At 49.7% G+C, this 20,585-nt stretch overlaps 1 protein-coding gene across 1 annotated transcript in view; it reads right to left on the bottom strand.

Moving 5' to 3' along the window:
• The window catches only part of LOC147692374 (cytochrome P450 2G1-like), a 643,102-nt gene extending 627,570 nt beyond the window's left edge, over window positions 1-15,532 (bottom strand). The window contains exon 1 of the mRNA XM_086938598.1: window positions 15,286-15,532. Within this exon, the coding sequence (XP_086794724.1) occupies window positions 15,286-15,465 (180 nt within the window). The 5' untranslated portion in view covers window positions 15,466-15,532. The remainder of the gene's footprint in view (window positions 1-15,285) is intronic.
• Window positions 15,533-20,585: the final 5,053 nt, after the last annotated feature.

Below are 20,585 nucleotides of genomic sequence, written 5' to 3' on the forward strand. Positions count from 1 at the left end.
ATCCCGAAGGGCATCACCCTGAAGTGGTAGTGGCCATCAGGGGTGGAGAAGGCGGATCGCTCCTGGGCGCCCGGAGTGAGTCCGATCTGCCAGTAGCCCGCGGTTAGGTCGAAGGTGCTCCGGTAGCGGGATGCCCCCAGGCGGTCGATCAGTTCATCAGCCCGAGGGATGGGGTGGGCGTCTGTTCGGGTGACGGCGTTCAGGCCCCGGTAGTCCACACAAAACCTGAGTTCGGGGGCGACGCCAGGGGCGGCAGCCTTGGGGACCAGCACAACTGGGCTGGCCCATGGGCTGTCGGAGGGCTCGATCACCCCCAGAGCCAGCATCTTGGACACTTCCGACTGGATGCAGGCGCGCACCCGATCGGAAACTCGGTAGGCCCGGTGCCGTATAGGAGGGCTATCCCCGGTGTCGACATCGTGGAGGCACCATGGGGGTGACCCCGGGGGCGAGAGAGAATAGATCGGCAAATTGTCGTAATAAGTCTTGCCAACTTTGGCGTTGTGCTTGGGTCAGGGTGGAAGAGAGGTTGACTCCTTCCACCGAGCCGTCTGTTTCGAGGGTCTTCAAAAGGTCGGGTAGTGGCTCGGAGTCCTCTTCAGCCCCACTGTCGGTAGCCATCAGGAGGCTCAGTTCTGAGCGGACAAAGTGGGGCTTAAGTCGGTTGGCATAGAGGACTCGGAGGGGGTTCCTGGGGGACTCCATGTCCACCAGGTATGTGACAGGGCCCTTGCGCTCCACCACTTTGAAAGGTCCTGTCCATTTGTCCTGGAGGGTGCACGGTTTGACCGGGGACATGACCCAGACCTGTTGTCCCGGCTCGAACTCAATGGATGAGGCATTTTGATCATACCAACGTTTCATGTCTTCTTGGCTGGCTTCGAGGTTGGCCTTGGCAAGTTCCCGGAACCGCCGAGTCTGGTTCCGGAGGGCCAGGAGGTACCGATACACATCAGGAGGAGCATTTTGGGGGGTCACCTCCCACCCTTCCTTGACCAGGCTTAGGGGACCCCGGACGGGGTGCCCATACAATAGTTCGAAGGGGCTGAATCCCAGGGACTTCTGTGGGACCTCTCGGTAGGCAAATAGGAGGCAGGGCAGCAATACATCCCATTGGCGTCGTAAGGGTTCCGCCAGGCCCATGATCATCCCCTTGAGGGTGCGATTGAAGCGTTCTACCAGTCCGTTCCCTTGAGGGTGGTAGGGGGTCGTAAATTTGTACGTGACCCTGCACTGTTGCCATAGGGACTTCATGTATCGGGAGATGAAGTTCGTGCCCCGATCACTGACGACTTCCCGGGGAAAGCCCACCCGGGAGAAAATTCCCATCAGGGCCCGGCCCACCACGGGCGCGGTGACGGTCCGGAGAGGGATGGCTTCGGGGTAGCGTGTGGCATGGTCCACCAGGACGAGTATGAACCGGTGACCTTGGGATGTCCGGGGCTCCAGGGGCCCCACAATGTCAATTCCTACCCGCTCGAAGGGGGTGTTGACGACTGGAAAAGGTTGTAGGGGGACTTTTAGTTTTCGGCCGCTCTTCCCGCTGGCCTGGCAGGTGGGGCAGGCTCGGCAGTGGTTGATCACATCGTTCCTCATCTTGGGCCAGTAGAAGTGGGTCACCAGGCGGCTGTAAGTTTTGTCCTGCCCCAGGTGTCCGGCGAGAGGGACATCATGGGCCAGGTTCAAGAGGAAGTCTCTGAATCGGAGGGGGACTACCAGCACCCGGCTGGCCCCTAGCTCGGCAATCTTCTGCTCACTGTAGAGGAGCTCATTGTCCCAATAGACCCAGTGGGCCCCCGAGGTATCCCTGGTGCTCTGGGCTGCGGCTTGCTGTCGGGTCCCCTCGAGGGAGGGACACGTTTTTTGCTCTTGGCGGAATTGTTCTTGGGTGGGGCCACCTTCTTGGTGCCACTGGGCCAGCTACGGGAGGTCGCGGAGTGGGGTAGTTTCCTCGTCGTTGGGCCCCGGGGGACCGGGTTCAGGGTTGGTGTCTTCCGGGGTGACGGGCGGTGGAGGCTCGGGCCACTCGGGTTCTTCAGTGGAGGAGATGGCGCGGGCGGCCATGGACCGGGTCATCGCACAGACCCATTCAGGGAGGCCAAGCATCCCCAGATGCTCCCTCCGCTCAACTGCAGCCCAGGGGGAGCTCTCGAGGTCGTTCCCCAGGAGGCAATCCACGGGGGCATCGTCTCGGACGGTCACCTTCAGCATGCCCAACACTCCCCCCCATTCAAAGGGGACGCGGGCCATCTGGCACAGGCTTTCAGAGTTATCTGCGGACCGTACTGGGCATAATACATTGGGCAAGATTTGGTCCGGGGTCACCAGATGGCAGCGGATGGCCGTCACGCTGGCTCCCGTGTCGTGGAGGGCTTCGGCCCGGTGTCCATTAATGGTGACCCACTGGCTGTACTTCTGGGTGTTGGCCGGGATTGGGGCCCGGGGGACCATGTCTCTTTCGCCCAGACATACCAGGGACATGGCTGCGGGTTCCCACTCGGCCTGGTATTGCTCACAGTCTTCGGCTTCCTCTTCGCCCTGTCCCTCCCCCAGGGAAACGGCGGCGATCTGGCGATTTTGTGGACCCGTGAGGTTGGCGGGTTGGATTCTCGGACAGTTAGGGTCATTGGCGTAATGACCAGGTCGCTGGCATTTATGGCAGATAACGTTGGAGCGGGATCCCGGTCGTGCAGGAGGGGCTCCTCTCCCGGCCAGGGAAGGGGGAGTGCTGGTGGGGGGCACCGTGGCGGTGTCCCGGCCCCGGCCCTGGCCTCCTCCTCCTCCTCGCGGACGGTGGGACCCCTGGGGAGCTCGGCCTTGGTCTCCCGCCCAGTTCCGGGGGACCCGGGTGCTCTCCCATCGATCCGCCTCAATGGCGAGTTTCCGGGGCTCGGTCAGTTTGCTGTCGAGGAGATGCTGCCTTAGCTCGACGAAACAGTTGTTGGAGAGGTGCTCCCATACGATGAGATAAAACAATTGTTCGTAGGTGGTGACCCGGCTGCCCTTGATCCACCCCTCTAAGGCTCTGCTGTAGAAGTTGACATATTCTACCCAGGTGGTACCGGGGATCCTTTTACAGTCTCGGAATCGCTGCCGGTACATCTTGGGGGTGAGCCTGTAGCGAGTGAGGAGGGCGGCTTTCATATGCTCGTAGGAGGTCATTTCAGCATCGGGGAGCAGTAGCAGGGCGTCTCTTCCTTCGTTGACGAATCTCCCCCACAGCCCAGCACCCCAGTCTTTTTGCGGTACTCGATGTGCGGTCATGGCCACCTCGTAGGCCTTAAACCATTGCTGGATGTCATCGTTTTTATAGTACTCCCGGACGACATCTTTGGGGATGTGGACTTTGGTGTCCATAGCGGGAGGGGTGCTCCGGTTCCCAGAGACGCCAGGGTCCCCGTTCTGTTTCCGGATCTCTAGTTCTTTTAGACCGCGCTCGTGCTCGTACGCGAGCTTTTTCTCTTCCAGCTCCCTCTGCCTTCTTTACTCTACCAGGTCTCCCTGCAGTCGCAGTTGCTCAAGGGCTATTTTCTTTTCAGCTAGTTGTAGTTCCCCATCTAAGCGGAGTCTAGCCAGGTCCAATTCGTGGAGCCGGCTTCTTTCTCGTTCTCGGGCATCCTCGTGGGAGAGGCCCGTATTTCTCTCCTCCACTGGGGATGCGGTGTTCTCTGGGTGCCGATCGGTGACTGTGATGTCTTCGTTTTGGGGTGGCGATGCTCCTGTACCCACCCAGGCCTGCAGAGCCTGTTTGAGATCGTCTTTGGTGCTGAGTCCTGTGGTAGCGATACCCAAGTCTTTGCAGAATCGCTTCAATTCCTTGTGACTGTAATCTTCTAGTCGTTCCATCTGGAACTCTGCGGTTGGTCCGGTTTCTTTAGTCGTCGTCATGGTCGCTGTGTGCTTTTGTTTGTAGTGGGGAGAGTTACTCTCTGTACGATTTGCCTCGGCTCGGATCGCGCCGCTGGCCACCAATGTTAGAAAGGACCCGTTAGGGTCGGCCGAGCAAGGGGGAGAAGCCTCCAGGTAAGTGCCTTCTCCTAGTATCGTACAGTCGAGAAACCACCCCCCCTACAGATGGACGCCACACAAGGGTAAGTTCTTAATACTTTTATCAGTACTTTAGGCAGGTTATCATACGATACAGAAGGAACAGGGTTCAGGGATCCTCTTACTGAGTCTCGGTGGGAAGGGGGTAGCGGGACAGTCTTAGTACCGGTCTGGTACCGGGGTAGGTTGCGCACAGCTCTCAATCCTCGAGCTGGAGGTTCCTTCGGTGGAGGCCGCGGCAGCGCCAGCAGGGCTCTCGAGATGGTTTCACGAAGATGGGCCGCGGCAGCGCCAGCAGGGCTCCAGAGATGGTCTCATGAAGATGGGCCGCGGCAGCGCCAGCAGGGCTCCAGAGATGGTTTCACGAAGATGGGCCGCGGCAGCGCCAGCAGGGCTCCAGAGATGGTTTCACGAAGATGGGCCGTGGCAGCACCAGCTGGGCTCCAGAGATGGTTTCACGAAGATGGGCTGCGGCAGCGCCAGCAGGGCTCCAGAGATGGTTTCACGAAGATGGGCCACGGCAGCGCCAGCAGGGTTCCAGAGATGGTTTCATGAAGATGGGCCGCGGCAGCGCCAGCAGGGCCTCAGGAAGATGAGTTCGTCTCTGTGTCTCTCGACTCCAGGATACAACTCCCGACCTGCTCCGGAGCTGCCCCAGTTATAGGTCTGCCGTCCTTTGATGTCCGGACCCTCGCACTTGGAGGTCGGAGGGGCCGGGATGTGCGTGTCCAGACACACAGCAGGGGGGTGGAGCCAGCGCCCAGGGAGGCTGGGGCAATCGAAACCAGGCGCCGGGGGACGGTTGGAGGACCATCGAAACTCTTTCTCCCATTGACCCGTCAAGTGGTCTCTTTACCCCCTGGTCGGATCGTGGTGCCTCGATGTCGGGGCTTGGCCGGTCCTGCGGCTGGGGTCGGGCCGAGGCCACGAGGCCTGGCCGTGGAGGGCCCAAGATGGAGTCTGGGTCTGAGATGGTGGCCCGGGATAGTGTTTGGACCAACCGAGGGTGTTGAGGAGAGGTTGTCGAGTTCCAACGGGGGAGAGCTGGGGTCTGCCCGGAGGGGCGGCTCTCGTAGAGGGTGGATGGTGCTGCTCTCGGCCGGGGAACAGGGGTCGAGCTAGTCCGTGACCCGCCATGCGGGAGGAGGGAGGCCACGCCACGAGGCCAGGTCCAACAATGGTGTTAAAGCTAATTATTACTTTATTGGTCAATGTTCTCTATCGTATTCATAGGACTAATCTTTGTTGCTCTTTGAGCTTTTCAAATTGCCTGTCCAACCTCCTTCCTAATCCAGTTTAAGTCAACGTTCTCAACAGCGGTTTAAATGCATTTTCTCAAACCTGTTACTTTTCCACTAATAATTGCTGGTCTTACAGTGTGACTAGGATTCCCAATCTCTCATGTTGTTATGTGTTATTTCATTCCCTTGCTGTAGCTTCTTCTTGTATCCATCATTTCTCTCTGCTCTGCCTTTAGACTGGCAGTACTTCCTGTTCTGCACTGCTTGCTTTGCTGGAAGACTGGTCTTTTTTTCACAGCAATCCACCCTTCTCCGCTAACTTGATGTGATAGATTTCTCTGTCTAGCTGAAATGGATTAGATGTAGAAAAGTCCACAGGAAGTGAAGTCCTCTTTTAGATAGTCTGACAGCTATCAGATTTAGATGTTTACTTATTGCCAAAGTTGTTGGCACAAGGTCCTGCAAGAGGAGTATGTGTTTCTTGAATAAATCAATTGGTTTTTCTTCCTTGCTTGACACAATAGGCAGACGTTTTGGCAGTAGGAAGTCGTTCTTTACCATCGTGGCATTTTGATCCGTTGCCAACTTGTTGTGTTTTGGATCACTGTTTCCAGTAGGGATTTACGGGTGTCATCTACCTCCTATTTCAAAGTCCTTTCCATTTAGAGCACAGAGTATAGAGTATCATCTACATCTCCCTTAGTCAGTGAATTATCATCTTTTTTTGCCTGCGATCTTTACAGAAAGCAGAAAAATACCACAGAAATGTTCATTTGATTTATATTAGCGTTGTTTATATCAGTTTTTTCTGGCCCTTTGGTTTTGAAGACTGTGGAATCCACTAGTTGAAGTATAAAATGGCATTCTAAAGATCTTCTTGTAGGGGACAATCATATAATAATTTTTTAATTTAACGTTTCTTATAGTTTCTTCGATTCCTCTCTCTGAGATACCTCCTCCTATCCCTTTAGCAAATATTTTCTGTCTATATATCGAGAGGACGGGCTACTAGGATTCAGTCTGCTACATTATAAACAAGCATTGGCATAGCCAATAGGTCTCACTTTTGGGACCTTCAAAGTATTTAGATATTCAGCACAATATCCTTGGTGCGACCACATCAACTGTTGTGAGGCTAAAAACTTATAAGGTCCCAATGGCGAGACCTATTGGCTATGCCAATGCTTGCTGTGGTTGTGTGTGGCTGTGTGTGTGTGTGTGTGGTTGTGTGTGTGTGTGGTTGTGTGTGTGTGTGTGGTTGTGTGTGTGTGTGTTTGTGTGTGTATGTGGTTGTGTGTGTGTGTGGTTGTGTGTAGTTGTGTGTGGTGTGGATGTGGGTGTGGTTGAGGGTGCAGGTGGGGTTGTGGGTGTGTGTGTGTGGATATGTGGTTGTGTGTGTGTGGTTGTGTTTGTGGTTGTGGTTGTGTGGCTGCGGTTGTGTGTGTGTGGTTGTGTGTGGTTTTGAGTATGGTTGTGTGTATGATTGTGTGTGTGGTTGTGTGTGAGTGGTTGTGGTTGTGTGTGTGGTTGTGTGTGTGGGTGTGTGTATGGATGTGTGTGTGTGGTTGTGTGTGTGGTTGTGTGTGTGGTTGTGGTTGTTTGTATGGTTGTGGTTGTGTGTGTCTGGTAGTGGTTGTGTGTGTGGTTGTGTATGTGGTTGTATGTGTTTGTGCGTGTGTGTGGTTGTGTGGTTGCATGTGCGTGTTGTGTGTGTGTAGTTGTGTGTGTGTTTGAGTGTGTGGTTGTGTGTGGTTGTGTGTGTGTGTGTGTGTGTGTGGTTGTGGGTGAGGTTGTGTGTGTGGTTGTGTGTGGGTGTGGTTGTGGGTGTGGTTGTGTGTGTGGTTGTGTTTGTGGTTGTGTGTGTGGTTGTGGTTGTGTGTGTGGTTGTGTGTGGTTGCGTGTGTGTGTGGCTGTGTGTGTGTTGTTGTGGGTACAGGTGTTCTTGTGGATGTGGGTGTGGATGTGTGGTTGTGTGTGTGGTTGTGTTTGTCGTTGTGGTTGTGTGTGGTTGTGTGTGTGGTTGTGTGTGTGTATGTAGTTGTGTGTGTGTGGTTGTGTGTGGTTGTGTGTGTGGTTGTGTTTGTGATTGTGTGTGGTTGTATGTGTGGTTGTGTGTGTGGGTGGTTGGGTGTGTCTGTGAGTGTGTGGCTGTGTGTGTGTTTGTGTGTGTGTGGTTGTGTGTGTGTGTGGTTGTGTGTGTGAGGGGGGTTGTGTGTGGTGGTTGTGTGTGTGGTGGTTGTGTGTGTGGTTGTGTGTATGGTTGAGGTTGTGTGTAGTTGAGGTTGTGTGTGGTTGTGTGTGTGGTTGTGTATGTGGTTCTGTGTGTGCAGTTGTGTCTGATTGTGTATATGGGTGTGGTTAGGTGTGTGTGGTTGTGTGTGGTTGTGTGTGTGTGGTTGTGTGTGTATGGTTGTGTTTGTGTATGGTTGTGTGTGTATGGTTATATGTGTGGTTGTGCGTGTGGTTGTGGTTGTGTATGTGGTGGTGGTTGTGTGTGTGTGTAGTAGTGGTTGTGTGTGGTTGTGGGTGGGTATGGTTCTGTGTGTTTGGTTCTGTGTGTGTGTGGTTGTATGTGTGGTTGTGTGTTTGGTTATAGTTGTGGGTGTGTGTGGTTCTGTGTTTGTGTGTGTGCTTGTTTGTGTGTGGATTTATGTATGGTTGTGTGTGTGGTTGTGGTTGTGTGTGTGGTTGTTTGTGTGTGTGGTTGTGGTTGTGTGTGGTTGAGTATGTGGTTATGTGTGTTTGTGTGTGCGTGGTTGTGTGTGTGTGTGGTTGTGGGTGTGTGTGCTTGTGTGTGTGGTTCTGTGTGTGTGTGTGGTTGTATGTGTGGTTGTGTGTGTGGTTATCTGTGTGTGTGTGGTTGTGGGTGTGTGTGGTTCTGTGTGTGTGGTTGTGTGTGTGGCTGTATGTGTGGTTGTGTGTGTGTGGTTGTGTGTGTGTGTGGTTGTGTGTATGGTTGTGTGTGGTTGTGTGTGTATGATTGTGTGTGTGTGTGATTGAGTGTGTGGTTGTATATGCCGTTGTGTGTGTGTTTATGTGTGTGGGTGTCGTTGTGTGTGTGTGTGTGTGTGGTTGTGTATGTGTGTGGCTGTGTGTGAGGTTGTGTGGTTGTGTGTGGTTCTGTGTGTGATTGTGTGTATGGGTGTGGTTGAGTGGGTGTGGTTGAGTGTGTGTGGTTGTGTGTGTGTGGTTGTAGGTGTGGTTGTGGTTGTGGGTGTGGATGTGTGGTTGTGTGTGTGTGGTTGTGTTTGTGGTTGTGTGTGTGGTTGTGTGTGGGTGTGGTTGTGGGTGCGGGTGTGGTTGTGTGTGTGGTTGTGTGTGTGTTTGTGTGTGTGGTTGTGTGTGGTTGTATGTGTGGTTGTGTGTGTGGTTGCATGTGTGGTTGTGTGTGGGGGGTTGTGTGTGGGGGGTTGTGTGTGTGTGGTTGTGTGTGTATGGTTGGGTTTGTGTGTGTATGGTTATATGTGTGGTTGTGTGTGTGGTTCTGTGTGTGTGGTTCTATGTGTGGTTGTGTGTTTGGTTATGGTTGTAGGTGTGTGGGGTTCTGTGTGTGTGTGTGGTTGTGTGTGTGTGTATTTATGTGTGGATGTGTGTGTGGTTGTGGTTGTGTGTGGTTGTGTGTGTGGCTGTTTGTGTGTGTGGTTGTGTGTGTGGTTGAGTATGTGGTTATGTGTGTTTTTGTGTGTGTGTGTGTGCGTGGTTGTGTGTGTGTGTGGTTGTGTGTGTGTGTGGTTCTGTGTGTGTGTGTGGTTGTATGTGTGGTTGTGTGTTTGGTTGTGTTTTTGTGTGTGGTTATGTGTGTGGGGGGGTTGTGGGTGTGTGTGGTTCTGTGTGTGTGTGGTTGTGTGGGTGGTTGTGTGTTTGGTTGTGGTTGTGTGTGTGGTTGTGGGTGTGTGTGGTTCTGGTGGGCGTGGTTGTGTGTGTGTGGCTGTATTTGTGGTTGTGTGTGGTTGTGTGTGTGTGTGGTTGTGTGTATGGGTGTGTGTGGTTGTGTGTGTGTGTGATTGTGTGTGTGTGTGTGTGTGTGTGTGTGTGTGTGGTAGTGTATGTGGTTGTGTGTGTGGTTGTGTGTCTGTGGTTGTGTGTATGTGGTTGTGTATGTAATTGTGTGTATGGGTATGGGTGTGGTTAGGTTTGTGTGGTTGTGTGTGTGGTTGTGTGTGTGTGGTTGTGTGTTTGTGGTTGTGTGTGTGTGTTTATATTTGTGGTTGTGTGTGGTTGTGTGTTTGTGGTTGTGTGTTTGTGGTTGTGTTTGTGTGTGTGGATGTGGTTGTGTGTGGTTATGGGTGTGTGTGGTTCTGTGTGTGTGTAGTTGTGGTATGTGGATGTGGTTGTGTGTAGCTGTGTGTGTGGTTGTGTGTGTGTGTGTGTGGTTGTGTGTGTGTGTGCTTGTGTGTGTGTGTTTGTGAGTTTGTGGTTGTGTGTGTGTGTGTGGTTGTGTGTAGTTGTGTGTGGTGTGGATGTGGGTGTGGTTGTGGTTGTGGGTGCAGGTGGGGTTGTGGGGGTGTGTGTGTGTGGATATGTGGTTGTGTGTGTGTGGTTGTGTTTGTGGTTGTGGTTGTGTGGCTGCAGTTGTGTGTGTGGTTTTGTGTATGGTTGTGTGTGATTGTGTGTGTGTGGTTGTGTGTGTGTGTGGTTGTGGTTGTGTGTGTGGGAGTGTGTATGGATGTGTGTGTGTGGTTGTGTGTGTTGTTGTGTGTGTGGTAGTGGTTGCGTGTGTGGTTGTGTGTGTCTGGTGGTAGTTGTGTGTGTGGTTGTGTGTGTGTGTGTGGTTGTGTGGTTGCATGTGCGTGGTTGTGTGTGGGTGTAGTTGTGTGTGTGTTTGTGTATGTGGTTGTGTGTGGTTGTGTGTGTGTGGTTGTGTGTGGTTGTGTGTGGGTGTGGTTGTGGGTGCGGGTGTGGTTGTGTGTGTGGTTGTGTTTGTGGGTGTGGTTGTGTGTGTGGTTGTGGTTGGGTGTGTGGTTGTGGTTGTGTGTGTGGTTGTGTGTGTGTGTGTGTGTGTGGTTGTGCGTGTGTATAGTATAGTCTGCCATCACTAGGTAACTCAAATCAAGCAGTATTAATTACGCCACATAGATATATTACTATTCAAGCTATTCTAGCACCAAACAATACGAGAAATGCATGCTTGCACCAAATCACTATGCATGAGTTTGCATACACCATTTGTATATTTGAATTTCTTCTGTGTGATTGATAACACATACGAACGTATGACAGTAGCAGTGCCTATAATAAGACATATGCACCACAAGTAAACAGTATAATGACCACAAATGCAACATTTTTATCCTTCTCTTTATATGTTGTGTTATGTTTCTTGTCTTACAGGTTTTACACCAGACGGTGGGTCCGTAAGTACTGTCACACCACTGCATGCACTGCATACTTGTGCGTGTGCTGATAAATGCCCACACATGGCTCAGTTTTGCCACAGCACTTTTTCCCCACAGTTTTTGGTCCTGAAGAAAGCCTCCAAACTATTTTCTGAGGCTGGAACATGTCGACCAGCACTTGATGGATAACAAAAACCAATTGCTAGTCTTCAGTTTATCCCACTGTTTTCTTTTAAACATGTCCTGGTCTGCTGGGAAAAAAAAAAAATTATCAGCAAGAAGCCCCAGAGACATTTTTAACTTCACCACTTTTTGAGCACCATCCACAAAAAACTAAAACCCACTCCACTGTAATTCAAGCATCAAAGCACAGCTTGACTGCACAGCTGGGAACCCGATGATGAAGCATGCACCCAACTAGGTGGTTGTAACACGACTGCAGCAATGCGTGACTTTAGCGCAGACAGATACATCAGGATTCCTGTCGTAGCTGTCATTACTTGCATCATGGAGCGATGTCCAGTGAATACAGCACATCCATGCTTTCGCAAGAAGGGCGTAGTGAGAAGTGTTATAACGCTGTCTTTTCGCAGCGCTGCAACACTTTTCATGACTTTATCGCTAACAGAAGTGGCGATCTTTACAAAGGACGTGTTTTGCCTAAAAACTGTCGCTAACGGCTGTTAGCGACAGCTTAGTAATATTGCAATAAAAATATTGCCGCATTAGCGGCCGAAAAGTAATGCTAACGTGGTGATAACTCCTTGTGAATATGCCCCTTAGTGGCCAAAATCATACACTATAGATTATAGCATATTGCAAAATTGTGAATTTTTGACTTAAACCAATGCCTGATGACATTAGGCAAAAAGAGCCTAGTGCAAGTGGACCTGGAGAGTATTATAGTTATACGGACCATAAATTGTTCAGTCCAGGTAAGGGACATTATTAGACATACTTCCATCTCAAGAAGTTTGGAAATACAGGATCTAAAGTGTGCCCTGCCACCCACCTGTATAGGAGCCTTGATTAGCTGCCTTAGTTGAATGGCAGCTGGGTCATGAACGTGGTTAGCGTCCAGCAGGCAGTATGGTATATCAAGATGTAGATTCAGATCAACAAATAAATGTGACCAATTGGATGGTTTGACCTCTAAACATTTATAATTATAACTGTTGCTGCAGATTTGGGAGGACAATACATTTAAGTGCTTTATAGTGCAAAAGTTCCTTAGAGCTTCAGGGAAAGAATATGCCATCACAGTCTGGAACAAATATGCTTGTGATATTACAGTTAAAAATAGACTTTTATATAATGGCAATACCGCCCCATTTTTTCCAATATAATCGTTCCTTACTGTACAATAGCCCTGAGAAATTGCTAACAGATATCACATCAGTGCTTATATAAAGCCTGGTTTGTTAGAAACAGTGTTTCAGGTTGCTGCTCTTCAATGAAATGCAAGATATCTAACTTAGACTCAGGTATTGATCCACAATTGAGAAAAAAGTGACAAATTTCATTATGACAAGTGCTTCCTGGAGGTGGGTCAGGAATTAGAGAATATGAGCAATGTTTACAACTATGGGGCCGATTATGATGTCAGAAAGGCTCCTCCCAACATCTACTCCGAATTGGGACCGATCGACTTGCGGTTGGCGGTTCCGACTGCCGGATTACTGTTTATTTGGATTCCCATTGTTTCCTATGGGAGAATGTGTTACGCCTGAGAACCGACTGTAACACAGACTCCTATGGAGAAATGGGGTGTTTGTGTAAAACCCTGCACCCTGTTGCAGTCACGCCATGGTGTATGCCACACAGTTAAGGGTTTTACAGGGGTGTCCCTTAGGTACCCCTTAGGCTGTAAACCATAGGCCGCAGGGCTTGGGGTCCCTACCACGGGCCCTCAAAGTCACTTTCCTACAGAGTTTCCATGTCAGCCAGGCCAACGCAGAAAGTCTGTTAAAAATCGACCTCGTAATCCAGGGTCAGAAACGCTGTCCATAGGAGTGTACAATGCGTTTCCGACCAACAGGAATACTCCGAGTTGGAACCAAGTCAGAAGGACAGGTCGGTTTATGTTCCAAACACGAACGTCATAATCGGTCAGTCGGAAAGTAAACTGATCGAGTTGGTCAGAAGGGCTCCAACTCGGTTGAGGAGATTCCGACTTTCGGGGGGAGGCTTTCCAACCGACATCGCAATAGTCCCCTATATGTGTTGCCTTGTGGTTTGAACTGAATTTGTGGGAGAACGCATGTGGAGTGGGGCTTTATGGCATAACAGCAGCTGAAAAGACAAAACATAAGGTGAACAGGGAAATGCAGAGATTTAGTGCCAGCAAAACGATATGAGTAATTCAACACCGTAGCATAATTTAGGATGAATTTCATTTGTTTATGCTGAGTTTGGTACACCTACCCATTCTAAGACATTAACATTATTTGTTACATATGAGGAAATTTGTAGGCAACAAATTAGCCAGTTTGGCTATGAAGTTATGGAGTTGAAGGCTGATTACAATGTCTGGCTGTTGAAGCGACAGTCTGACATATAGGGGCTCATTTATGAACCCCTGCGTCACTTTTACGCCACTTGTGCATCTCTTTTTGTGTCGCACCAGTGGCGTAAAACATACGCCATGTTGCGCCATATTTACGAAGTGAAGCATCTAGGTAGATGTGTCACTTCGTAAACCCCTGCGCTACATTATACCTGCTCCAGGTATGCAGGGTGGGCGTAGCCCCGCAAGAAAGGGTCGTAGAAGTGGCGCTGCAAAATTTATGAGATTTCGCTGCACCACTTCTAGGACGCCAATGCGTCAAAACCTTACGCCTGCCTCATGGTAGGCGTAAGAGTGGCGCAGGCCCTTTCACATGGGGCCTGCCCCATGTGAAAGGAATATTGCTGGTGTTGCGTCAGGCTTCCGACACAACTCCAGCAATGCACAACTTTTTGCACTGACAGATACGACAGTTATACTGACGTATCTGTCCTTCCTTACAACATGATGCGTCATATTGTAAATATGACGCATCATTGATGTCGCAAGGAGGGTGTACTGAGAAGTGGCGCACCGCTGCTTTCACACAGCAATGCGTCACTTCTCATAAATGAGGCCCATAATGTTGGTGTGGGGATTACGATGATGCAGTAACAGCTGTATGTAAAACACTTCCATGGTGCCCGAAGACACCTAATCAGGGTATTGAATGTTGGCTAAAATCACAGGTCTGAGGACCAAACTGGAAGAGTTGGGGTTTCAACAGGCAGAAGCTTGCACACGTAGATCATGAAAGGAAATGGCTTGCACACAGTTGCCGATATCTTAAAATTTTAGATTCACCCACTGCATTCATATTTCTCCTAGATATGGCCTTAGAAGTGAATGAACTATATATTAGTGGGGCTTTGCCATTTATCCTAAGGCAGCAGAGGGAGGGGCATAAAAGACCAGAGTCAATCTCCATTCTCATTTTCTATGTTGAAAGGACGTCCAGAATTCAAGGAAAGTAAAATGTAAATGTCTTCGCATTTTGGGGTCCGTGCATTTTGTCTCCGTTTCCAGTCTCAAGGGCGTACCGACTGCTAAATGATTTGCAATAATACCCGAGTGCCCGTAACGTCACTTCCAGCATGTACCCTCTATTTTACAGCCAACTAGTAATGTGGTCCTTTATAATTAGTAGTAGCATTTTTGTGACATGAAAAATAGGAACACATTTGCACCAAGAAGGGAGTCATCACCACTCTTTGCTGTGCCACAGCAAAACTTTTCTCGGAAAACAGTTGCACTCACAGAAACACTTTTATGAACAAACTCGCCATCAGACAATATTATATTAATCACAATGCCGTTAAAGAGGTCCAAAAGCTGGATACACCCACCATAATTTTTGTAAGAAAGGAAACGTAATCAGAAAGATATTTTGGTATTATAATGCCTGAACTTGGGTATAGTTTCCAAGTGTATGCTCCTATATTGTGAGTTTTTTTTTGTGGCAACACCCTACTTTCCACAGGTTATGAAATTGTAGACGGAGTGGAAAAATGTCTTAAAATTGTATTTCAAAAGTCTCACTATTATTTCGAAGGTTGGTTGGAGTCCCTTAGACCCTATGCATGGATTGCATTTCACTGCCCCCCCCCCCCCCCGCCCTTGTAGTGCATAGATCTACAGTATTCTCCCTCCTAACCTCTGCTAACTGACTGAGCCATTGGAGTCCCCTCAAGAAACTTTCCTAGAACGTGCCAACAGGATGTCCCTTAACTGAAACCCCTTGAACTCCACATTGAACGGGATTATGCCTTAAAACACCCCCTAAACCCGATGACAGTGGTACTTTTGTTTTAAACGGCCGGGTACATTTTCATAGAGGGGTTATAAAACGAATCCGAATGATGTGCGGGTGTGACATTTTCCTCTATTTCTTTTTACTGTGATTTGTAAAATGTATTTGGGAGTCAATGCTAATATCATACCCACTGGGCTCAAAATAACACAAACTACTGCAAAAAAGAAATTGGGCGAAATATACTTGACAATGTAATATGAATTCTGTTGCCCTCTGTTCAAATTAGCAGGCAATGGGCGAATTTATCTCATCAGGCACTTGGACATATAAGTTTTAGCAAGAATTTAAGCGAAATATCCTTACTGATCGCAGGTATGCTAACAGTCCGCCGCTCTTCACTTGAAGCAGATTGCCCAGCAGGGGGAGAGGGGTTGGCCCCGGAGGGAGATTCCCCTTCTGAAACATCTTCCTCCAGGCATTGATGAAGAGGAGGCAGGAGATGAGCACAGCCAAGGCAAGAGAGGCAGCAGCTCCGAGCTCCATCGTGGAAAGGAGATAATACCACCTCTTTAGCTGGAAACAGCCTAATGTCTCCGCAAACGCTTTTGCGTTATGTAAGGGTCACGTGATAGTGTTTCGATTTCCTTCCAAAGGTTGAAGCAAACATGCCTAAACTTATTTAATTTGGCCCACACAGTGGGCTCGAGTTCAAAACAAACTTAAGTCGCTTGCCAGCTCCAGACGGTTTAACTTAACTATTGAATAACACGCTGCTCGCGCTTTTACTGCATGGAGGTATTTCTAACATGCAAACAATGAATACGAATCTTTACTTTTTTAGAAAAATGTTTTATCGGATGTAAACAGTGATCAAACTAATTATTACTTCCAGATCTCTCATGTTCTTATGTGTCATTTCCTTTCATTGAGGTGGTTTCGTTTTTATCAGTCATTTCTCTTTGCTCTGCCTTTAGACTGACAGTACTTCCTATTGTGTATTGCTTGCTTCACTTGAAGACTGGTCTTTTTAGGTCAAGCCTGGGCAGGGCCTGCGATGCTGCGAATCATGCTGTATTGGAGCATGGCTTTGAAGCCCCGCCCACTCCCCACCCATATTTTTAATTGGCTTGTGTCATTGTCCTTTGTAAATGCTGGCTTCTGTGTCCTTATTATGCTTGTTAGTCCCTTAGGCCTTGTCTGCATTTGTAACCTCCCATGTCGACTGGTCCTTTTACTTCTGTTATGACACAGTATCTCTTATTTAGTTTGTAAGCACCATTTTCTTTAAATAGTTTTTCCCACTGCAGACACGATGTGCTTTCCTCGCCTGCCCGCTTTCACTTCCAAGCAGACCCGGACAAGGGCGGCTGCTTCTTTTAAGTGAAATTGGTCTCACATTTACAAGCTATATTTCTATTGTAAATGACACTAGCTTAAACTCTTGTAGATGCGAGACCTATTGCATTGTAAATGCTTGTTTTTCAAAGCAATCCACCCTTCTTCCTGTCACTTAATAAGATAGATTTTGCTGTCTAGCTGAAACTGATTAGATAGCCGCTTGTAGCCCTGAACTGCGAAAGCTGTTGTTGGGCTCTTGACCTTTTCTTTTCCCCCGGACTGCTGTGATTAACGGAGCCTGACGAGCGGGGACCTCTGCCACACCGGGATTTCACCGCTGCTGACGGGGCCGGGATCTGCGAGACCCAGGGTGCACAGCGCTCCACCACCATAGCGCACCTGGTGTCTCTTCCCGCCCCCAACTCCCTCTTATAGGCTCTCCTACCCACGCACACGCGGGACGCGCGCAGGACTAAGCCCGGGCAAAGGGCCGGCCGTTTGAGGCCGTTCGAGGATGGTCAGGACCAGGACCGGGCCACCCCCTCTTCAGGCGTCTCCCCGGCATATACTGATTCCAACTTTGATTGACGATGTCTACGATGGAGTAAAAGCACGCTGGTAACAACCGGAGCTGCTAACGGCACTCTGGATAATTATTTTGTAAAAGCTGGGTCATTACTAATCGATGAAATTACAATCCTGGAGAGGCGTATTTCCCAAGAAATTGACTGGGTGAGAAGATCCTCTATGGGACCCTTGGCACAGGCCAAGAGCCCAACCAATAGACTCATTTGTAACGAGCACACTGAGTCTAGTAATGGGACAACTAGTGTTAGCGAGCACTTGGTGAATTTAGATCTGACCAATCTCAGCTCGCACACTAATGCGAATGATCAAAGTGATTTTGTTGATCTGAGCCTGCTAAATCTCCCATTGGCCCAACCCCACCCTCCCCTACTCCCCAATCCTGATCACACTCCAGTAATGGCCACTACTAATGAGAGAGCTACATCACAGTGAACAAGGGAAGGTGCAGTCCCTAAAGTAAAAAATGGGGCACATAAAAGAGGCGGAGGAAGGCAAAAACCCCAAAGTCCAATCCTACTTCGAAGGTCAACAGTTATGGATTGAGTTCACAGGGGAATCTGCCTATTGTCGTAGTTGAGTCTATACCAACTGAGATTCAGCCTGTATTGACATCGGAACACACCAGTAATAACCCCCTTGAGACTTCTGATGAAGACATTACCCTAGCCAATATAGGATCACTTCTGAGTACCCTTTTAAGCCCTTTAGAAGCGCGGCTAATTAAGATGGAAGCCAGGCTAGTGAACATAGAGAAATCCACGGTCCAACTAGTTGATAACCTTGAATAAGAGAGTAAAATAGATAATAGGGGTGGTAGAGGGGGGGCAGAGACAAAGAATAAGAGGGCCGTCCCAACTAACACCATGGCAGGTACTAGTGCAGTGTCCCTAGCACACCAGGACAAACCAACCATCTCTCACGTTATGCCCACACAGCCTAGGACTAATACGCCTATCCCCGATAAGCCACAAGCAGTCCCTCCCCAAACTATGCCCAAACAGTCTAAGGTTAACACTCCTGTTCTTAACCTACCTCCAAAAGTAGTAGCACCCTGTAACGGCGTGGGACCTTTCCAATTACAGGGAGGTTTACATGATTCGCATAACCAGATGTCTACCACTACCTCTCATTCATTGTACTCTCCACAGAACATCGACACGGATTTTGACACACAATCTGGACAATGGCCCTTTAATTCTGACTGGAACTATGAATGAGAGGAGTCACCACAAGACGCAGAGACATCTTATACCAAGAACGACGAATCAGCAGTGTGTTTATTCACCCGGAGGGAGCGAGCGGAGGAGCGGAGCGAAGAGGAAGGAGGAAGCGGAGCGGTGAAGAGTTTGGCGGAGTTCGAGGAGAGGAGACCGAAGGACGGAGCATCGGGCGTGACTAAGGAGAAGCCAGGAGGCCACCAACACCACGAGCCGCCCAGCCATACACCCGCGGGAGGTGCATGGCTCACACAGGTATGGGACAAACTCAAGGGCTGGGCCAGTCGTAAGGGACTGTTTAGTGAGCAAACCAAGTAACTCCCCATCCCGGGTACCCCTCCCTACCCCGAGCACTGAACCCTCACGTCGGCATTTGGTTATAGCTGTGTATCACGGGTTGTTTGGATCCTCACTCCCTTTCCCTGAAGGTCTTAGACCACACGAACAATGAACTCATACCCTGTTATCTCGTTCTGTTTGCACCAAGCGGCAAGGCGGAACCCGACGAGCCCATACCCCGACAGAAACCCGATAGAGGTCGTCGAACGGAGTCTGCAGAATCCGGAATCAGGAAAGCGCCGAGAAGTCGATCCCCGCGAGGAACTGTATCCAACAGAAAGAAGAGTTCAGATACTCTGTATGTTAAAATAAAGCCTAAGAAGACTAAGATTAACGTGTTGCCTATTCATCCCGCACCCGTAACAGTGGTGGAGAATGCGGGCATAGGCACCATCTTTGGAGAAAAGATGGAAACCGTTGTGGAGCAACTGGTAAAAGGACAGGAACGAATCGAATGGGTCTTGGAACAACATTTGGTATCTGCTCAAGCGGATAGAGAAGTGTTAAAGAAAGCCATTGAAGATAAAACCGAACAACCATGGGTTGACCCAGTTGCTAGGGGAGGGGCAACCGAAAGAACCATGTCACATGGGACACCAGCCGTGTCCCTACAGAAATATAGGACTGGAGAAGATCCGGATGTATTTTTGCTAAATTTCGAAAGAGCAGCTAGAGCCTGTGGCTGGCCTGTAACTAAATGGCCTTTCTTCCTAGCCCCTTCATTAGGAGGGGAAGCCCAGGCTGCTTATCAAGTGGCAAATCCTAACGGAGATAATACGTATGCAGAAATAAAAAGAATTATATTAGACCACTTGGGACTGGATCCTGAGGCTTATCGCCTACGGTTTCGCAAAGAGAGAGGCACAGTTGGGGAAAACCCCAAAACCTTGTTCGTAAGACTTAAAATGGCTGCAGACAAGTGGCTGACACCAACGACTAGCAGTAAAAAGAGATACTTGACCGCATATACTTAGAGCAGTTTCTTGAGGCACTCCCCTATGCCACACAAAAATGGCTTCGACAGCATCATAATTTAACCACAGCTCAAGCAGTTGAGATGGCCTCTTCATTTTCTCGTGCACAACCGAAAAACTTTCCATTTGATCTAGAAAGAGAAAAGAAAATGGTAATGCGACCTGAAAGGAATTTTTCTAGAGGAAAAGAACCTGCGCGGCCTCGTACATGGAGGACAGAGAACAGTGGAATGTCGGGACCACAGTGCTTTGATTGTGGGCAATGGGGCCACATTGCTCGCTTGTGTCCAAAGAAAAGACTCAAAGAGGAACCTATGGAGGTCGGGTATTGTATTGTATTGTATTGTGTTATACTTGTAGAGCGCGACCTGTCACCACCAAGGGCATCCTGGCGCTTTGAACCCTGGTCCAACAACAATTTCCGCAACTAGCCTGTCCTCGGGAAAAGGTGGGTTTTCAACGCCTTCCTAAAGGCTGGAAGGGCCTCAAGGCTCCTTAGGGATAGTGGCAGAGAGTTCCAGAGTTTGGCCGCCGCTACTCTGAACGATCGGCCACCCATCCTCACTCTCTGGAAACGTGGGACTACTAGCAGCTTAGATGACGAGGAGCGTGAGGCTCGAGCTGGGAGATACCAAGCAAACATTCTCCGCAGCGGGATAGGTCCCAAGCCATGAATAGCTCTGAACACTATACATGCGGCTTTGTAGCGGACACGAAGGTGAATCGGCAGCCAATGAAGTTCCTGTAGTGCTGCTGTTGCCGAACTGTAGTATGGGCGGGACAGAGCAAGTTTGGCCGCCAGATTTTGTACCCTCTCGAGCTTGCCCAGTAGTGTTACAGGGGCATCCAAAAGTAGTGCGTTGCAATAGTCGAGTCGACTTAAGATAGTGCTCCGCACTACTTCGGCTCTGGCTTGCTCGGGAAGAAGAGGTAGAACCTTGCGCAACATCCGAATGAGCATCATGCACGTAGACGTGGTCTTATGTACGTGCAGATCCAGCTGTAAATTAGGCCCAAAAGTGACCCCCAGATTGCGCGCCGAGTGTGTAGCAGACACCGTCTCAGAGAAGGACGGGGGCCAGAAGTCATCTGGAAGGTCCCTGGGGATTCGGTCACCGGAACAGTGCAGAACCTCGGTTTTAGTACCGTTGAACTGTAACGAGTTCAAACGTACCTCCCCAAAACTGTCCTCTACTTGGCGGAAATG

The sequence above is a fragment of the Lissotriton vulgaris genome, chromosome 9 (genome assembly GCF_964263255.1).
Source record: "Lissotriton vulgaris chromosome 9, aLisVul1.2, whole genome shotgun sequence".
NCBI lineage: Eukaryota > Metazoa > Chordata > Amphibia > Caudata > Salamandridae > Lissotriton > Lissotriton vulgaris.